General features: G+C 35.5%; 1 protein-coding gene across 1 annotated transcript in view; it reads right to left on the reverse strand.

Moving 5' to 3' along the window:
• Positions 1–633: 633 nt before the first annotated feature.
• The window catches only part of TRPM7 (transient receptor potential cation channel subfamily M member 7), a 133,217-nt gene continuing 114,728 nt past the window's right edge, over positions 634–19,122 (reverse strand). The window contains exons 37-39 of the mRNA XM_037021067.2: positions 16,784–16,835; positions 16,575–16,681; positions 634–2,101 (exon numbers count right to left, since the gene is read on the reverse strand). Coding sequence (XP_036876962.1) covers positions 1,971–2,101; positions 16,575–16,681; positions 16,784–16,835 — 290 coding nt within the window. The 3' untranslated portion in view covers positions 634–1,970. The remainder of the gene's footprint in view (positions 2,102–16,574; positions 16,682–16,783; positions 16,836–19,122) is intronic.

Below are 19,122 nucleotides of genomic sequence, written 5' to 3' on the forward strand. Positions count from 1 at the left end.
TTTGGGATGATAAATGTGGTTTTCAGGTAAACTGTTACTTTCTAGAATTAACCAAAAAGTTAATGGGGGTAGGTTTGTTGTGGAAAAGTGAGCAGGAACTGGTAGAGAAGGCATCAATGGTCATTATGCTTCAAAGTCAATAATAGATCATGGGGCTTCAGAGCATAAATGAAGCCAGTCTGCTTGGGCTAGAATCCTTGTGCTGCTACTTCCTAATTACAGTCAACTTTGCAAAGCTACTTTACCTAATGCCTTGATTTTCTAATTGGCAAAGTAAGATAATAACAGCTATTCCATATGGTTATAAGGATTAAATGGGTTAATATATGTAGAGTAATACTTGGCACATATTAAGTACTAAATAAGTGTTTGCTACTACTATTATTATGTGAAAATAATCAATATAAAATTAAACATCAGTAGATAACTCATATAGACATTTTCTGACATAACAGGAAACATATTTTTTTAAAAAGACACAATAGGAAACCAAGACAACTTTAAACATTGCATAGGATAGGACATGAAAAAGCATAGGTGTACAAATGGTTCATTTAAAAAAACATTCTCTTAAAACAAAAAACACTGAAAACATCAGATAATCTTTCAGAATGATTAAACTGATGAAACATCTGTAAACAAGAATAAATTTAATTTCTTTTTAAAGATTTAATGATATACAAAATGTATATAGTATAATATCTCTGATACGCTTTTTCTTTCTCCCCGCTCAATATTAAACAGTATTTAAACAGCTTATCTCTTCTTGCCTTGTCTGTATCTATGAGATACACTACTGAATACAAGTAAGATTTACATTGCTCCCTCCCAAATAAAAATTAAAATTAGTACCTAGGACAAAAAAGGGGAAAAAAATCAAAGCATAAAACTTTGTAGTCATCTGAAAAGCTTTTCTTCCTGTTGAGGATTCAACAATATCTGGGGCAGTTAAATTACAGTTGATTGGCATAAATTGCATTGCAAACTCCCAACATCACATAATGATAATCCAACTCTATTTCTTAAGTACCACAAACAATATTCATATTCAGATGTTCCTACACAAGTTTAAATATATGCAGGAGTGCATGTTTACATTCTGATTTGACATGCTGGTCAATAAAATCTTTGGAGAGGTATGTGACTTCCAGGTTGTCACTATAGACACAGGTAGGGAAAAAGCACTTAAATTTTTCTTACAAGGTAACTTCCTTGAAATTCTCTTGATATATTTAGGTTATACCAATCTACCATGGCTTTCTTCTACTTAGTAATTATGTAATATTGATAAAACAATGTTAAAAAAAAAACCACTAATACTTTTGCACAATTTGGGCTCCATTTAACAAAAAACCTGGCTGTGTCTTTAAATATGGAGCCTAACCCTGACTCATGAGGTCCCTCTTAGAAAATGGTTTTCAGGTCAGACTTATATCCCTATGGATCTAGAATTATAAAAAGCTATCTCCTTTCCTGTGGCCAGCAGGCATCTAGCTGGGAGCTAGTGACATTATCAGTGAACACATGAAACACAAAGAGGAAGGCGCTTGATTGCCATTTAACTCAAGGATGGGTGATTTCTTCATTTTGATAGCTGAATAGCAGTAAACCAGCTGCCAACAAAATCTGCACAGACACCTAACTTTGGTTAATGACAATGAACCGCATAAGAGGGTATCATCCTCATCAGAACAAAGTCAAATGAAATGCTCTGCTAAAAAGAGCCATGTAAAAAGTTACAAATACTAATTTCCCTTTACCTTTACAATTTAACAGCTGCTAGCTGTATCCTATAGGGAGTTCTTGACTGACTGGTTTAATCAGGTCAAGAGTATCAACCTTTTAACTGGGCCAGGATCAGCATATTCAATTTGCACACACTTTTCTATATTACCGAACAATTTCCTCCTGAAGAAAGTGATACAGTAACATTTTTGTGAGGTGTAGGCAAGACCAATGATTCAGTAATATTATAACATCAGACGAATAGAGTTAGTTGATTCTGATTCTTTGGTACCATTTCCAGGCTGAAGAGTCAAATCTGAAGGCTCATCCTGAGGAAAAATAATTTTATCAGGTGTATAGTCATTCCTCTTCAGATCTGTATGTCACCCACAACAACAAAAACAAAAAAGAAAGAAAAGTCAGTATTTCTTAGAAATGGAAAATTAAGAACATTTTCTAAATCAATTTTCCTCTAAATGCACCAGATCTATTTTCTATTGGGTTGTTACAAATTCAAAAGTCACATAATGTACACACATAAAAATGAACGTTCACTCATTCACTTAACAATGATTACACTTTAATCATGAGTCAACAACTCATGTAAGTGTGGAAGCACTGATAAACAAGGCAGACAAGGTACCTGTTTTCATGTAACTTACATTCTTGTGGGTGTAGAAAAATGACAGAATTTTAAGTAGTAATAAGTACTTTGAAGAAAACAGTGTAAGGAGGACTAGGTGGGAAATGGTATAAGGTGATTCTTTTATACAGGGCTGAGCAGATAAGTCACTGGTGGTAACATCTGAGCAAAGATTTGCATATTGAGAAGTGACCTATCAAAGCTCTAGGGAGGGTATTTTAGGCAGAGGGAAGGTTAATTGTAAAATGTAAGAAGGAAATGGACTTAATGTGCTCTAAAAATGGCAAGGAGACAGTGTGGCTTGCATGTAGTGAATGAGGTGAAGACTAGTAAAAAATGAGGTCAAGCAGCATTTAAAGGCTAGTGGTTGTCAAACTATAGGCTGAGGGCCAAATCTGGCCTGCTGCCTGTTTCTGCAAATAGTTTCACTAGGATGGAGCCATGCTCATTTGTTTACAGATTGTGGCTATTTCTGCACTGCGGTGGTAGACCTGGGTAGTTGTGACACAGGTCCTATAGTCCACAAAGCTTAAAATATTTACTGTCTTGCCTTTTACACAACAGTTTGCTGACCCTTACCTTGAAGCAAGCTAACGTAAGGAATACACATTACAATGATATACACTGGAAGGTATTGAACAGTTCTAAGGGAGGAAAATAATCAGATTTGTTTCAATCACTATTCTGATCATCATATAAAGTTTTGTTAGGGACAACTGGCAAGAATATAGGAAACAAAATGGTGGCAACGAAGAGGAAGAGAAATTGGTGAATTCTAGCAAGATTTCAGAATCAGAGTAGACAGAATTTGACATATTGGTTAGGAGAGGTGAGAGAAAAAAGGAATTGGCTAGCTTTTAGGTTTTGAGCCTGAGCAACTGGGTAACCATTAATGTAATAGGGAAGCAGAGTTTTGTGGACAGGGGTGGGAAATGAAAGTCAAAAGTTTTAGAATGGATGTGTTACTTATAAAGATACTTTAGGGTATCCAAGCAGAAATGTAGGAAACTGAATATAGAAACAGGATCTTAGGCAAGAAGTTAAGTTTTAGTTAAATTTGGTACTATCAGTATGTAGCTATTGCATTTATAGTCATGGAACAGGATGAAATCACCTAGGGATTTACAGACATACTTGACAGTAGTTGAAGAATTGGAAAACAATGCAGTAATATCAAGCTTGCAATTTAAACTAACCATAAGCAGGCACATATCTTTATCATCTCCATATAAAACAGAACCGACACTCAGAATATAAATTGTTAATTTTAATACAGCATATATTCAATGATCCAAATACATATTTGTATTGCATGAATGATTTCTGATAAATTTTGAATTCAAGACTATGCTAGCATGACTTTGGGGAATGAAAACTAATTTGTAGCTGGTATTGTACACAAAGAATAACAGAAAGAAACAATTATAATTCAAGTCCTTATAGTGTTGTTAACTAATGGTGCAACCATGAGCAAATCATCTAAACTCTAATAATACATTCTGTAAAGTGATGGATTTGGATTGGATTGCTCTTAAGGTCTCTTTCAACTTTATAGTAATAATTTAAAAAAGAGATATGATACTAAAAATTACACTATACCCAAAATCAAATAAAAATTGTATCTGGGCTGCAACGATTCACCACTATGTGTTCCAGTTCTGGCTAAAATGGACTAAGTATATTCCACCCTATTTCTCCCACTGATTACAAGTATAAACCCTTCACATAATACATAAAGCGACTATCTGAGACTTCTGAGAAGTAATAGCAGACATATTAGAGAAGAAAATTAGAACTTGAAGAATGACCAATAAGATGTTAAGTTTCCTGTTTTTTCCCCCCCACTTATTTCCAGGCTTAGATTTGTAGATAGCTCGATCTCAGAATGTAGACTTCTGAGCAGACAGAGGATGCTCTGAGAATTTCCAGATCCTTTCCAGATCAGAAAAGGGAAGACCCTATCGAATGAAAAATGTTGAGTGCAATGCCCAGTTTTTTATTTTTCTCTTTTGTTCCTTTGGTCCTTACCTGAGACAAAACCAGTCAAGAAAAGGAGCTCTTGGAGAGGTGGCAGCTGAGCAAGCACCTACAATTCAACAGGAAACTGTTCTCTGACCAGAACTGAGAGTAGGCACCTCAGTGATCTAAAGCATCTTGTTCCCTTGTGACTTAGCACCAGAAATGGACCCACTTACAAGAAACGCATGACAGTGCAAGGAGGCCAAGATCTTGGTTTTCTAGTTATAGTACCAAAAAAAAAAATGGCCCTCAGGAGTCAGAGAGTATGGAAGGCATCATAGAGAGAAGGAAAATGGAGAAAGGGACACACCTAAGTTGCTTATAAAATCCATGGTTCACCCTTGAATGGCACATATATGGAAAGACAGCATAGCATAGGCTTTGGGAACCAAACTATGGTGAAGCCCACTCAGGTTTGAGATTTTCCCGTTTTTACACATGTGAGGTAGACCTGAGTAACACTGAAAGACTAAAAATGAAACTGACATTGGAATCACAGCCACAAAAGGTAAATTGGGACTTATGAACGGAACTTAACTGAGTGGATTGTCTACTAATGCACACATCAACAAAAATCAATATTCTCTATAGAGGATTTCTGGTAAGACCCAGAATTCCAGAACATAACATTGAAAATATCCAGGACACATTATAAAATTAATAAAGATACAAAGAACAAGGAACATCTCAAAGAAAAAGACAACTGGCAGATGCCAACCCCAAGATAACCCACATGGTATAGTGATCAAAGAGTTTAAACCAGCTATTATAACCATACTCCATGATGTAGGGCAAAGATACTTAAATGTAAATGGAAACAAGTTTTCAGCAGATAAATAATCAGTATAAAAGGAACCAAAAGAAAATTATAGGACTGAAAGATACAAGTAAAATAAAATATCCTGTGTATGAGAATAAAAGAATGAAGAACAGAAGAATGAGAAATGGTAGAAAGTGACCTTGATAGATCAGCAGAAATTATCCAATCTGAACAACAACAAAAAATAATTTTTAAGAAAATAATCATAATCTCAAGTTACTGGGGTACAATATCAAAAGGTATTTTATGTGAGCTTCATTTTTATTACAGGAGCTCCAGAAAGAGATGAAAAGGATCAATGCAAAACAAACATCTGAAGAACTAATAGCTAAGAACGCCCTAAATTTGATAGAAGTCATAAATTCACAAATTCAAGAAGCTAAATAAACATGCACTCAGAGGAAGCTACAACTATGCATTATTTTTTAAGTGCTAAAAGAAATGTCAACCTAAAATTTTACAGTGAAAATATCCTTTAGAAATGAAGGCAAAGTACACACATTCATAGGTAAGGAAAACTAAGAACAACTACTAAAAAACTAAGCGTAAAGATAAAACAAATCAGAAAGGGGAGGGAATCCCCAAAACAAACAAATCCCCAAACAAAAGCAAACCAAAGATATCAATCAGAAAACAACAAAACAGAAAATCTAACTATATCAATGATTACATTAAATATGCAGGGTCTAAGATACCAATTAAAAGATACTTAAGAAAGGAGAACAAAGCTGGGGGTATTACACTCAATGATGTTGGGAAATCTGGAAAGCTACATGCAAGGGAATGAAACTGGATTACTGTCTAACTCCATACCATACATAAAAGTAAACTCAAAAAGGATTAAAGACCTAAATGTAAGACATGCAAACATATAACTCTTAGAAGAAAACAGAGGCAAAAATAAGCATGAACCATTTTTTTCTGGACACATTTCCTTGGGCAAAGGCAACAAAAAATGAACAAGTTGGACTACATCAAACTGAAAAGCTTCTGTACAGCAAAGGACAGGGCTAACATCTAAAATACATTAAAAAAACTCATAGACCTCAACACAGAAAACCCAGTAAAAAATGGCTGGAGAAAGTGAACAGATATTTTTCCAAAGAAGAAATACAGATGGCCAACAGGAACATGATTATCACCTTAAACCAGTTAGGATGGCCACTATCCAAAAGACAAGAAATTGCAAGCATTGGCAAGGAAAAGCAAACCCTTACACCGTTGAGAATGTAAACTGGTGCAGTGGTTGTGGCAGTATGGAGGTTCCTCAAAAAACTGAAAATAGAAATACCGTTCAACCCAGTAATTTCACTTCTAGAAATTCACCCGAAGAAAACAAAATCTCTCATTTGAAAAAAATACATGCACCCTTATGTTTATCTCTGCATTATTTACAATAACCAAGATATGGAAGCAACCTAAGTGCCCATCAATGGATGAATGGATAAAGAAGATGTGGTACATATACGTAATGGAATAATATTTAGATGAAAAAAAAAAAGATATCCTGCCATTTGCAACAACATGGATAGACCGAAAAGGCATTATGCTAAGGGAAATAAGCCAGGCAGAGAAGACAAATACCGTAAGATTTTACTTATTTGTGGAATATGAAAACAAAGCAAAACAGAATGAACAGAGTAACAGTAGACTCACACTGAGAAGTGACTGGTGGTTACCATGAGGGAGTGGTTTGCAAAGGTGGATAGGTGAGGAGGGTGAGGGGGATAAAGGGGCACAAATATTCTCAATCATAATATAAGTTGGTCATGGGGATGGGAGTACAGCATGGAGAATATAGCCAATGATTCTTTAACATCTTCCTATGTTGACAGACAGTAAATAACTGCACTAGTGGGGTGAGGATTTAATAATGTGGTAACTGCTGAATCACTGTGTTGTTACTTGAAACCTATATGAGACTGTATTATCAACTATACTTCAATTAAAAAGATAAAAATTGTTAGAATGTTAAAAACAAATTAAAGTTAGGACTCAAGTATATGCTGTCTACAAGAAATGCTCTTAAAACATAATTTATATATACAGGTAAGAAGAATGGGAAAAAATACCTGTGAAACCATTCATTAAAAGACAGCTGTAGTAGCTATGTTAATATCAAAGTAGACATCAAAACAAGGAAAATTACAATGGCATTATATAAGGACAGAAAGAATTCAGTAAGAAGACATAACTGCAAATGTGTATCCACTTAAGAACAAATCTTCACATTGCAAGAAGAAAAAACTAAAACTGAAGGGCAAAATAGAGAAATCCATAATTATAGAGTCCTCCTTTCTAATGGATCGACAGAACTAGCAGACAGAAAATCTGCAAGGATATAAAAACCCAAACACTATCAAACACCTTTTCTTAATTAACATTTATAGAATACTCCACCCAACAACAGAATATTCTCTTCAAGTGCAAATTCAAAACTCACCAAAGAGAATACCCTTTTAAGGTGAAAAAAAATTTAACTGAAATCAAATGAAGTATGTCTATCATACTGGAATTAAACAAGAAATCAGTAACAGGAAGCTAATATTTTACAAATAACTGAGAACTAAAAAAGACACTTCTAAATAATCCATAAGTCAAAGAGAAAGTATTTTAGAGTAAATAAAAGTAAAGCATATCAAAATTCATGGGATGAAAATAACAATGCTTAGAGGGAAACTTATAGCATTACATGTTTTGTTAAAAAAGATCTTAAATGAATAACCTAAACTTTTACCTTAACAACAAAAGAACAAACTAAACACAAAGCAAGCAAAAAAAAATGGAAATAATTAAGAGAATAAATCAATGAAAGTGAAAACAGAAAATAGAGTAAAACATTAAACACAAAAGCTGCTTCTTTTAAAGTATCAATTAAAAATGATACACCTTGGTCAGACAAAGGGACAAAAATATCAAATTACTATAATGAAAGACAGGATTTACCACAGCTCCCACAGATACTAAAAATGTAAGATATTAATATAAACAAATCTATGCCCATAAATTTGACAATTTACATAAATGGACCAACTTCTAAAAGACAGAAATTACTAAAAATTCCTTCAAAAAGAAAGTAACTTCAATGTCAACTTTAACTGTTCTATATTTAGTTTGATTTTTTAAATTAAACTCTTAGTTAAAAACCATCTAACAGAAAATTTCAGACCAAGGTAGTTTTGCTAGACAATTGTATCAAACATTCAAAGCAGGAATAATATGAATTCTATACTTTCTATATCCCAAAACAGAAGAGATATGAACACTTCGAACTTAGTATTTTTTTTACAAATGTGATGTTTTTATATTTTATTTATTTATTTTTAAAAATTTTATTAAAGTATTATTGATATACATTCTTCTGAAGGTTTCACATGAAAAAACAATGTGGTTAGTACATTCACCCATATTATCAAGTCCCCAACCATACCTCATTGCAGTCACTGTCCATCACTGTAGTAAGATGTCACAGATTTCACTATTTGCCTTCTCTGTGCTACACTGTTTTCCCTGTGACCCCCTCACACCATGTGTACTAAACATAATACCCTTCAATCCCTTTCTCCCTCCCTCCCCACCCATCCTCTCACACCCCTCCCCTTTGGTAGCCACTAGTTCATTCTTGGAATCTCTGAGTCTGCTGCTATTTTGTACCTTCAGTTTGGCTTCATTGTTATCTTCCATAAATGAGGGAAATCATTTGGCACTTGTCTTTCTCCACCTGGCTTATTTCACTGAGCATAATATCCTCCACCTCCATCCATGTTGCTGCAAATGGTAGAATTTGTTCCTTTCTTATGGCTGAATAGTATTCCGTTGTGTATATGTACCACCTCTTCTTTATTCATTCATCTACTGATGGACACTTAGGTTGCTTCCATATCTTGGCTATTGTAAATAGTGCTGCAATAAACATAGGTGTACACATGTCTTTTTGAATCTGAGAACTTGTATTCTTTGGGCAAATTCCAAGGAGTGGGATGTCTGGGTCAAATGTTATTTCTATTTTTAGGTTTCTGAGGAACCTTCACATTGGTTTCTACAATGGTTGAACTAGCTTACATTCTCACCGGCAGTGTAGGAGGGTTCCCCTTTCTCCACATCCTCACCGGCATTTGTTGTTCTGAGTTTTTTGATGCTGGCCATCCTTACAGGTTTGAGGTGATATTTTATTGCAGTTTTAATTTGTATTTCCCTGATGATTAGTGATGTGGAACATCTTTTCATGTGTCTGTTGGCCATCTGACTTTCTTCTTTGGAGAACTATCTCTTAATATCCTCTGCCCATTTTTTAATCGGGTTATTTGCTTTTTGGGTGTTGAGGCATGTGAGTCCTTTATATATTTTGGATGTTAACCCCTTGTCGGATATGTCATTTACAAATACATTCTCCCATACTGTACGATGCCTCTTTGTTCTGTTGATGGTGTCCTTTGCTGTACAGAAGCTTTTTAGTTTGATGTAGTCCCATTTGTTCACTTTTGCTTTTGTTTCCTTTGCTCGAGGAGATGCATTCAGGAAGAAGTTGCTCATGTATATATATTCAGGAGATTTTTGTCTATGTTGTCTTCTAAGAGTTTTATGGTTTCATGACTTACATTCAGATCTTTGGACCATTTTGAGTTTACTTTTGTATATGGGGTAAAACAATAATCCAGTTTCATTCTCTTGCATGTAGCTGTCCAGTTTTGCCAAAATCAGTTGTTGAAGAGGCTGTCATTTCCCCATTGTATGTCCATGGCTCCTTTATCATATATTAATTGACCATATATGCTTGGGTTTATATCTGGGCTCTCTAGTCTGTTTCACTGGTCTATGGGTCTGTTCTTGTGCCAGTACCAAATAGTCTTGATTATTGTAGTTTTTTAGTAGAGCTTGATTCTTCCTTCTCAGGATTGCTTTGGCTATTCTGGGTCTTTTGTGGTTCCATATGACTTTTAGAATGATTTGCTCTAGTTCATTGAAGAATGCTGTTGGTATTTTGATAGGAATTGCATTGACTCTGTAGATTGCTTTAGGCAGGATGGCCATTTTAACAATATTAATTCTTCTTATCCATGAACACAGGATGTGCTTCCATTTATTCGTATCTTCTTTAATTTCTCTCATGAGTGTCTTGTAGTTTCAGGATAAAGGTCTTTCACTTCCTTTGTTAGGTTTATTCCTAGGTATTTTATTCTTTTTGATGCAATTGTAAATGGAATTGTTTTTCTGATTTCTCCCTCAGTGTTAAGTTTATCATTAGTGTATAAGAATGCAACTGATTTCTGTGTATTAATTTTGTATCCTGCAACTTTGCTGAATTCAGATATTAGATCTAGTAGTTTTGGAATGGATTCTTTAGGGGTTTTTATGTACAATATCATGTCATCTGCAAACAGGGACAGTTTAACTTCTTCCTTACCAATCTGGATGCCCTTTATTTCTTTGTGTTGCCTAACTGCTGTGGCGAGGACCTCCAGAACTATGTTGAATAAACGGGGGGAGAGTGGGCATCCTTGTCTTGTTCCTGATCTTAAAGGAAAGGCTTTCAGCCTCTCACTGTTAAGTTTGATGTTGGCTGTGGGTCTGTTGTATATAGCCTTTATTATGTTGAGGTACTTGTCCTCTATACCCATTTTGCTGAGAGCTTTTATCATGAATGGATGTTGAATTTTGTCAAATGCTTTTTCAGCATCTATAGAGATGATAATGTGGTTTTTGTCCTTTTTGTTGACGTGGTGGATGAGGTTGATGGATTTTCTAATATTGTCCCATCCTTGCATCCCTGGAATAAATCCTACTTGATCACAGTGGATGATTTTTTAAATATATTTTTAAATTCAGTTTGCTGTATTTTGTTGAGTACGTTTGAATCTATGTTCATCAGGGACACTGGTCTGTGATTTTCTTTTTTTGTGGTGTCTTTGCCTGGTTTTGGTATTAAGAGTGATGCTGGTCTTGCAGAAGGAGTTTGGAAGTATTGCCTCTTCTACTTTTTGGAAAACTGTAAGGAGGATGGGTATTAGGTCTTCATAAATGTTTGATATAATTCAGTGGTGAAGCCATCTGGTCCAGGAGTTTTGTTCTGAGGTAGTTCTTTGATTACCAATTCAATTTTGTTGCTGGTAATTGGTGTTTTCAGATTTTCTGTTTCTCTCAAGGTCAGCCTTGGAAGGTTGTATTTTTCTAGAAAGTTGTCTATTTCTTCTAGGTTATACAGTTTGTTAGCATATAATTTTTCATAGTATTCTCTAATAATTCGTTGTATTTCTGTGGTGTCCGTAGTGATTTTTCCTTTCTCATTTCTGATTCTGTTTATGTGTGTAGACTCTCTTTTTTTCTTGAAAGTCTGGCTAGGGGTTTATCTATTTTATTTTCTTGAAGAATCAGCTCCTGCTTTCATTGATTCTTTCAATTGTTTCATTCTCCATTTTATTTATTTCTGCTCTAATCTTTATTATGTCCCTCCTTCTACTGACTTTGGGCCTCATTTGTTCTTGTTTTACTAGTTTCGTTAATTGTGAGTTCAGACTGTTCATATGGTATTGTTCTTCTTTCCTGAGGTAGGTCTGTATTGCAATATACATTCCTCTTAGCACAGCCTTTGTTGTGACCCACAGATTTTGCGGTGTTGAATTAATGTTGTCATTTGTCTCCATATATTGCTTGATCTGTTTTTATTTGGTCATTGATCCATTGGTTATTTAGGAGCATGTTGTGAAGCCTCCATGTGTTTTGGGGATTTTTCATTTTCTTTGCGTTATTTATTTCTAGTTTCATACCTTTGGTCTGAGAAACTGGTTGGTATGATTTCAATCTTTTTGAATTTACCAAGGCTCTTTTCTTGGTATACGATCATTTCTTGAAAATGTTCCATGTGCACTTGAGAATAATGTGTATCCTGCTGCTTTTGGGTGGAGAGTTCTGTAGATGGTTGTTAGGTCCATCTGTTCTAATGTGTTGTTCAGTGCCTCTGTGTCCTTACTTATTTTCTGTCTGGTTGATCTGTCCTTCAGAGTGAGTAGAGTGTTGAAGTCTCCTGGAATGAATGCATTGCCTTCTGTTTCCCCTTTTAATTGTTATTATTTGTTTCACACATGTAGGTGATCCTGTGTTGGGTACATAGGTATTTATAATGGTTATATCTTCTTGTTGGATTGACCTCTTTATCATTATGTAATGTCCTTCTTTGTCTCGTGTGACTTTCTTTGTTTTGAAGTCTATTTTGTCTGATACAAGTACTTCAACTCCTGATTTTTTTCTCCCTATTAGTTGAATGAAATATCTTTTTCCATCCCTTCACTTTTAGTGTGTGTATGTCTTTGGGTTTAAAGTAAGTCTCTTGTAGGCAGCATATAGATGGGGCTTTTTTTTTTGTCCATTCAGTGACTCTATGTCTTTTGATTGGTGCATTTGGACCATTTACATTTAGGGTGATTATCAATAGGTATGTACTTATTGCCATTGCAGGCTTCAGATTCGTGGTTACCAAAGGTTCAAGGTTAATTTCTTCACTATCTTAGAGTCTTACTTAACTCAGTATGCTATTACAATCTAAAGGTTCTTTTTTCTCCTCATGCATTCTTTATATATTAGGTATCATATTCTGCACTCTTTGTCTATCCCTTGATTGACTTTGGGGGTTGTTGATTTAATTTTGCAGTAGCTTAGTAATTAACTGTTCTACTTTCTTTACTGTGGTTTTATAACCTCTACTGACATCTATTAAACCTTAGCAACACTTCCATCTATAGCAGTTCCTCCAAAATTCACTGTAGAGATGGTTTGTGGAAGGTAAATTCTCTCAACTTTTGCTTATCTGGAAATTGTTCAATCCCTCCTTCAAATTTAAATGATAATCTTGCTGGATAAAGTATTCTCGGTTCGAGGCCCTTCTGCTTCATTGCATTAAATACATCATTGCACTCCTTTCTGGCCTGTAAGGTTTCTGCTGAGAAGTCAGATGATGGCCTGATGGGCTTTCCTCTGTATGTGATCTTATTTCTCTCTCTGGCTGCTTTTATTAGCCTGTCTTTATCCTTGATCTTTGCCATTTTAATTATTATATGTCTTGGTGTTGTCTTCCTTGGGTCCCTTGTGTTGGGAGATCTGTGTACCTCCATGGTCTGAGAGACCATCTCCTTCCCCGGACTAGAGAATTTTTCAGCAATTACCTCCTCAAAGACACTTTCTATCCCTTTTACTCTCTCTTCTTATTCTGGTACCCCTACAATGCAAGTATTGTTTAGTTTGGACTGGTCACACACAGTTCTCTCAATATTTTCATTCTTAGAGATCTCTCTCTCTGTGTCTCAGCTTCTTTGTTTTCCTCTTCTCTAATTTCTATTTCATTTATCCTCTCCTCTACCATATCTAATCTGCTTATAGAACCTTCCATTTGTATGTTTCATTTCTGATACTGTGTGCTGTAATGATTGGATCTCAGACCAGAATTCATTCCTGAGTTCTTGAATAATTTTCTGTACCTCTATGAACATGTTAATGATTTTTAGTTGAAATCTCTTTTAATGAGGTTGATTTCAATTGACTCTTTCTCAGGTGTATTCATAATTTTGCTTTGAACTGGGTTCCTTTGACGTTTCATGTTTGTATGTGGCACCTTCTAGTGCGCAGAAGCTCTACTCTCTGGAGCTGCTTAGCCCCTAGAACAATGTTGGGTGTCACACAGGAGCGGTGTTGGTGCCCGGGAGGAAGGAAGAGCTGTTTCCTACTTCCCAGCTGCTATGCCTGTCTCCACTACTAGAACCAGTGGACCAAGCACACAGGTATAGCCTCTGTGCTTTGCGTTTGTAGCTGCTGTAGGCGGGGCTTCCCTCTGGCTGGCTTAACGCCAGGGTAGGGTTTGCTGGTTTGAGAGCCAGGTGGGGCTAGGCAGGAAGAAAGCACAGCAGGCTGCATATCACTGAGGGGGGCCTTGGAGCTGTGCAGCCAGCCAGGGGGGCTGGAGCCCCTGAAGATCATGAAAGTTCCCAACCTGTTGGGCAGAATGCAACAGGACAATTTTGTCTACCTGTCCTTTCTCCTGAGCAGTAAGCTATGCGCAATCCTTGCTTCTTTAGCAGCCCTCTTGCTATTAGGAAATCTCTCAAACTGCCTGCTTTTCTTTTGTCCCAGAGCTGCCGGATATGGATCCATTTTCCACAAGTGGCTGGAATCTCAGTCTCTCCAAGTATTCTGCCTGTCTTAGCTTTCCAACCCCCATAATCATGAGAGCACCATGCAATGTAGGTTTGTGCTCCGAGAACAGATCTCCAGGGCTAGGTGTTCAGCAGTTCCAAGCTGGCACTCCCTCCCTGCTCCATTTTTCTTCCTCCCACCAGTGAGCTGGGGTGGGAGAAGGATTTGGGTTCCGCCGGGCCACGGCTTTTGTATGTTACCCTGTACTGTGTGGTTTATTCTTTTCTCCAGGTGTATGCAGTCTGGCGCAGCCCTCTTTCCTGTTGCTCTTTGCAGATTAGTTGTATTAATTACATTTTCATATTATTTACGGTTTTAGGAGGAAGCCTCTGTCTCACATCTCTTGCCACCATCTTTACTCACAACTTTGATGTTTTTAAAGATGAAAAAAATTAAAGCAGCTTTCCAAGACTCTTTTTTGTTCACACTTCAGGTTCCTGAGGTGGGCTACACACTGATTTGTGCCATCCTCACTGCAGAACTCAAAACCATGCTCTGAAGCATTGCCAATTATAAAAGACAGAGATAAGGAGAGGTATCTGTGCAGGACTGGCAGACCCACTCTTAACAACTTCCACCAACTTATTTTTAAGGTCAGTATTATCCCGAAACCAAAGCAAGACAAAGACAGTACATGAAAAAAAAAAAAAAAAGAACCCCCCCCCACCCCGCCACAGACTAATATTCTTCACAAACACAGATGCATAAATCTTCAGCTAAGTATGGGCAAACTGAACCCAACAATACACAAAAAAGGTAATATACCATGACAAAGTAGAGTTTGTCCTGTAAATCCAAGACCAGTTCAACATTTCAAAAACCAATCAATGTAACACAATGTAATATTGACCAGTTAAAGAAAAAAAAACAAATGACCATATAAACAGATGCAGAAAAAAGTCTGACAAAATTGAAGATAATTATTTTCATGGAAACAAGGCACAGAAGAGAATTTCCTCAACCTAATAAAGTGCACCTACTAAATCTGTACAGCTAACACTGTAATGAAAGACTGAATGCTTTCCCCCCTTAAGATCAGGGAGAAAACAAGGATGTCTACTCTCAGTATTCGTATTTAACACTGTACTGGAAATCCATGTGAGCACAAAAAGTCATAAAAATAAAGTCGTATACATTGGAAAGGAAGTAAATAAAACTGTCTTAACTGTCTACACGGAAAATTCTGAGTTTAACAAAAAAGCTAGAACTAACTGAATTTACCAAAGTTACAGAATACAAGGCCAACATACCAAAAAAAAAAGAAAACAAAATCAGTGGTATTTCTGTATAGTACTAATGAACAATAAAAAAATTTAAAGAATAGTACCATTTATATGCTTACTATGTGGCCTGGCACTGTGTTAAGTACTTCACAAATACCAATTCATTTAATCCAAAAAAAAAAAACCCCCAAACCAAACAAAAAACCCCTTTATGATGTACATATTTTTGGAGCCACAGTCTGACTCCCAACTCTAAGGTCCTAATTACCACACTATTGGTTATAATGAGAAGACTTTAAAAGTACAGTACAAGGGTTAGTCCCAGGAATCTGTAATTTTAAAAAAGTTCCACAGGGGATTCTGATGTACACCAAAGGGTGAGAACCTTTGTTTTGTGCTACAACTTCCAGTATAATAATAAGTTGTAATTCTTCAAATATAAAGATGAAGTTACTATCATGAGAGAATGAATCTGCAGTTTCTGTTCCTGCTTCACGGAATAATAAATAGTCTCGTTCCAGCTCTCTACCAGACTAACTTGAAAGTCTATTCATCCTTCAATTTTAGGCAAATCTGTCCATTCTCAGGGAGCATTCCCTCACTTGTAAGTGTGTTAAGTGATCTGCTTACCTGTTTTATTTTTATTTTTTTGCTTGGCATTTATGACAGTCTTACAATACTGTTAATCTTCAGTATTCAAGACTTGACTAAATGCCACTGAGGACAGAGAAAACATCTGTCAGTTCACTACTGTATTATCAACAACTAGCACAATCCTTGGCATCCAGCAGACTCATAATAAATGCATATTAAATGAATGAACTTTGTGGTTTCACAAGTAATGAAAGAAAACATAGACGTATTACAACCAATAATGTGTATTTGTGTCTCTGGCCTTCTGAAGTACTGTGATAACCAACTCTGCTAACAATTTACTCATTATGTTGATTAAGAAAATGTTTACCTGGAAGTTTAAGCTTTCTACAGCAAGAATTACAGTGATGTTTTGCTCTAAAGTTTTTTATTGCATCTTCTCCTAGATTTGCTGGACCAAAAACCATATCACAGGATCTGTGGAATTCATAGTTAAAAAAAAAAAAAGTTTATGCAAACAGAAATGTAGAATTTTAAATTATGAAAATACGTCATAATGAAATTATTAAAACTCATTACCTCTTTTCTTCTGCTTTTATCACAGATGGGTCAGTCAAATTTTCACCTACGCCTTCATATGTATATATAAGAAAATTTATATTATATAATTGATATAAATGTTGACATTTGCATTAATAGTCATGAGATATTTTATAGCATCACCATTACATGATGTAAATTATTCAAACAAGTACATATTTTCTCTCTTGCTATTTCCTAACTTGACATATGAGCTCAACATTGCATGAAGAACAAACAGCTCCTGTGATGTGAACCAGAGTTAAATGTCAGTTTATAGTGAGGCATGTGAGCTCCTGATGGTATCAGCTACTGAGGCAACAGGGTCAAGGTTGTAAGCAAATACCTCCTTATATAGAAGGTCTACATAATCTGCCCTTGTTTCACCTTAGCAAAGAACAATTAGGCACATGAAGGCATAATCTATAGGCCATTTTAAGAGTACTGAATTTTTAAAAATCACACACCAACATATAAATAAGCCTTCTTGCAAATTATTCAGATTACATAAAGAATAAGATTGTGAACATCTTCCTTCACCTCCGTAAGTGTTAAAAGTGTGGTTAAATCTTTTCAATCATTTGTTTATATAAAGAACATCTGACATTCAAATAATCAAAAATATTTAACCTATTATAAGGAAACCAAATAAAATGGTTACAATTTCACAATAGGGAAAACCAGATTTCAAATACAATACTACTTTCTGCTCATTAGACTGGCAAAGATTAAGAACATGCAGTACTGGAGAGAGAGAAGAGGAACGGGCACTCAAATCTGTGTACGAATTTCCACAGCCTTTCAGAACAACAACCTGGCAGTACTTAATAAAACTGCACTCATCTCTTTTTAGTAGGTGATTAGGAATCTATTTTATAGACATAAAATAGTAGTATGAAGACAAGTGGAAAATAAAATTAGTGAGAATGTTTAATATCTTGACCTGGGTAATGGTTTACATGAGTGTATACACATATTGAAATCCCTTGAACTGTGTATTAATATCTGTGCATTTTTTTGTATGTAGCTTATAAATAAAAATTTTAAAGTAGCAATGTTTGTTGCAGCACTGTATGTGGTAGCAAGAAAAAAAGGTGAATATCTCTCAATATAGGATATAAATCATGCTATATTTCCATACTATAGACTATCATGCAGCTATTAAAAGGAGTAACTCAGATACCAGTAATGACTCGGAAGATGCCCATTATATATTGTTAGGTGAAAAAAAAGTATAACAGACACACATTACATAGAGAGCATGATCCCGATTGGAGAAAAACCACCAAAACACAAAAATGATTATTAGTAATAATAAAAAAGCCTCCATTTGTGTATTTGTCTTCACAGAGGTAGAGAAACAGCAAAGATGGGAACACTTTGTTCTTTATATTATTTCCATATTATTTAATCATCTAAAATATTTCTATTAAAAAATGGTTACATGAACATATTAAATATGTAGAGAATGTTACAATTACTTTGCTTATTGAAAATAATTACCATTTTAAAAATTAACAGTTCAGACAAAATCTATTTGGCCTTACTTCCTATGCATGTTTGAAGAGAATACTTATTTAAGAACATAGTTTAAGAGCCTGTTTATTTAATTGGATTGGCCTGTCTAATAACATGTACCATAGTTTTTACTATGTATGTAACTACCTAATCATTTATAGAAAATGATGAACTACTGAAAAGGGGCTGGTTTTATGAAGACTTTCTTTCTTGGGCTGAATCAATACTAACTTGTCTGTATTTCAACGAATCTTTTATATTTGTGAGTATTTAATGAAATAAGTCACTAAGTGATCAATACTCTAACACATTGGTCTTATATGATTGAAATTTGGTTTGTGTTGACATCTGAAATTAAGGCTGATCTTTAGAGAAAAAAATTACAGAATTCATAATGTAAAACCTCCACCCAGGCAAAGCTGGCAACTTGCTTAATTTTACTTTCCTCTGATCCTGCTGTGAAACTGCAGACATTATTCTAAGCTAATCTGCCCTCTCCCAGACACAATGTCTTTTTTTTTTCTTTTACATGTAATACAGAATCTGTCTACAAAGATCCTCATGGTCAATTTTTTCCTCTGTATACATTCTGCTCCACCCACCATGTGCTGGAATCCATTTCCCCACGTCTTAAATCTGGGCTGTCCTTATTACTGCCTTGGCCAGTAAAATGTGGCAGAAGGGATCTGGGTCAGCTCTGGGCCTAGCCCTAAGAGTCTGTTTTTTCTCTGGAGGAAGCCACCTGTCATGTAAAAGTCAAACTACCTAAAACTACCATGCTATGGGAAAACCCAGGCTAGCTAACTATATAGGGAGATCAC

This window comes from Manis javanica, chromosome 8 (genome assembly GCF_040802235.1).
Source record: "Manis javanica isolate MJ-LG chromosome 8, MJ_LKY, whole genome shotgun sequence".
Classification (NCBI taxonomy): domain Eukaryota; kingdom Metazoa; phylum Chordata; class Mammalia; order Pholidota; family Manidae; genus Manis; species Manis javanica.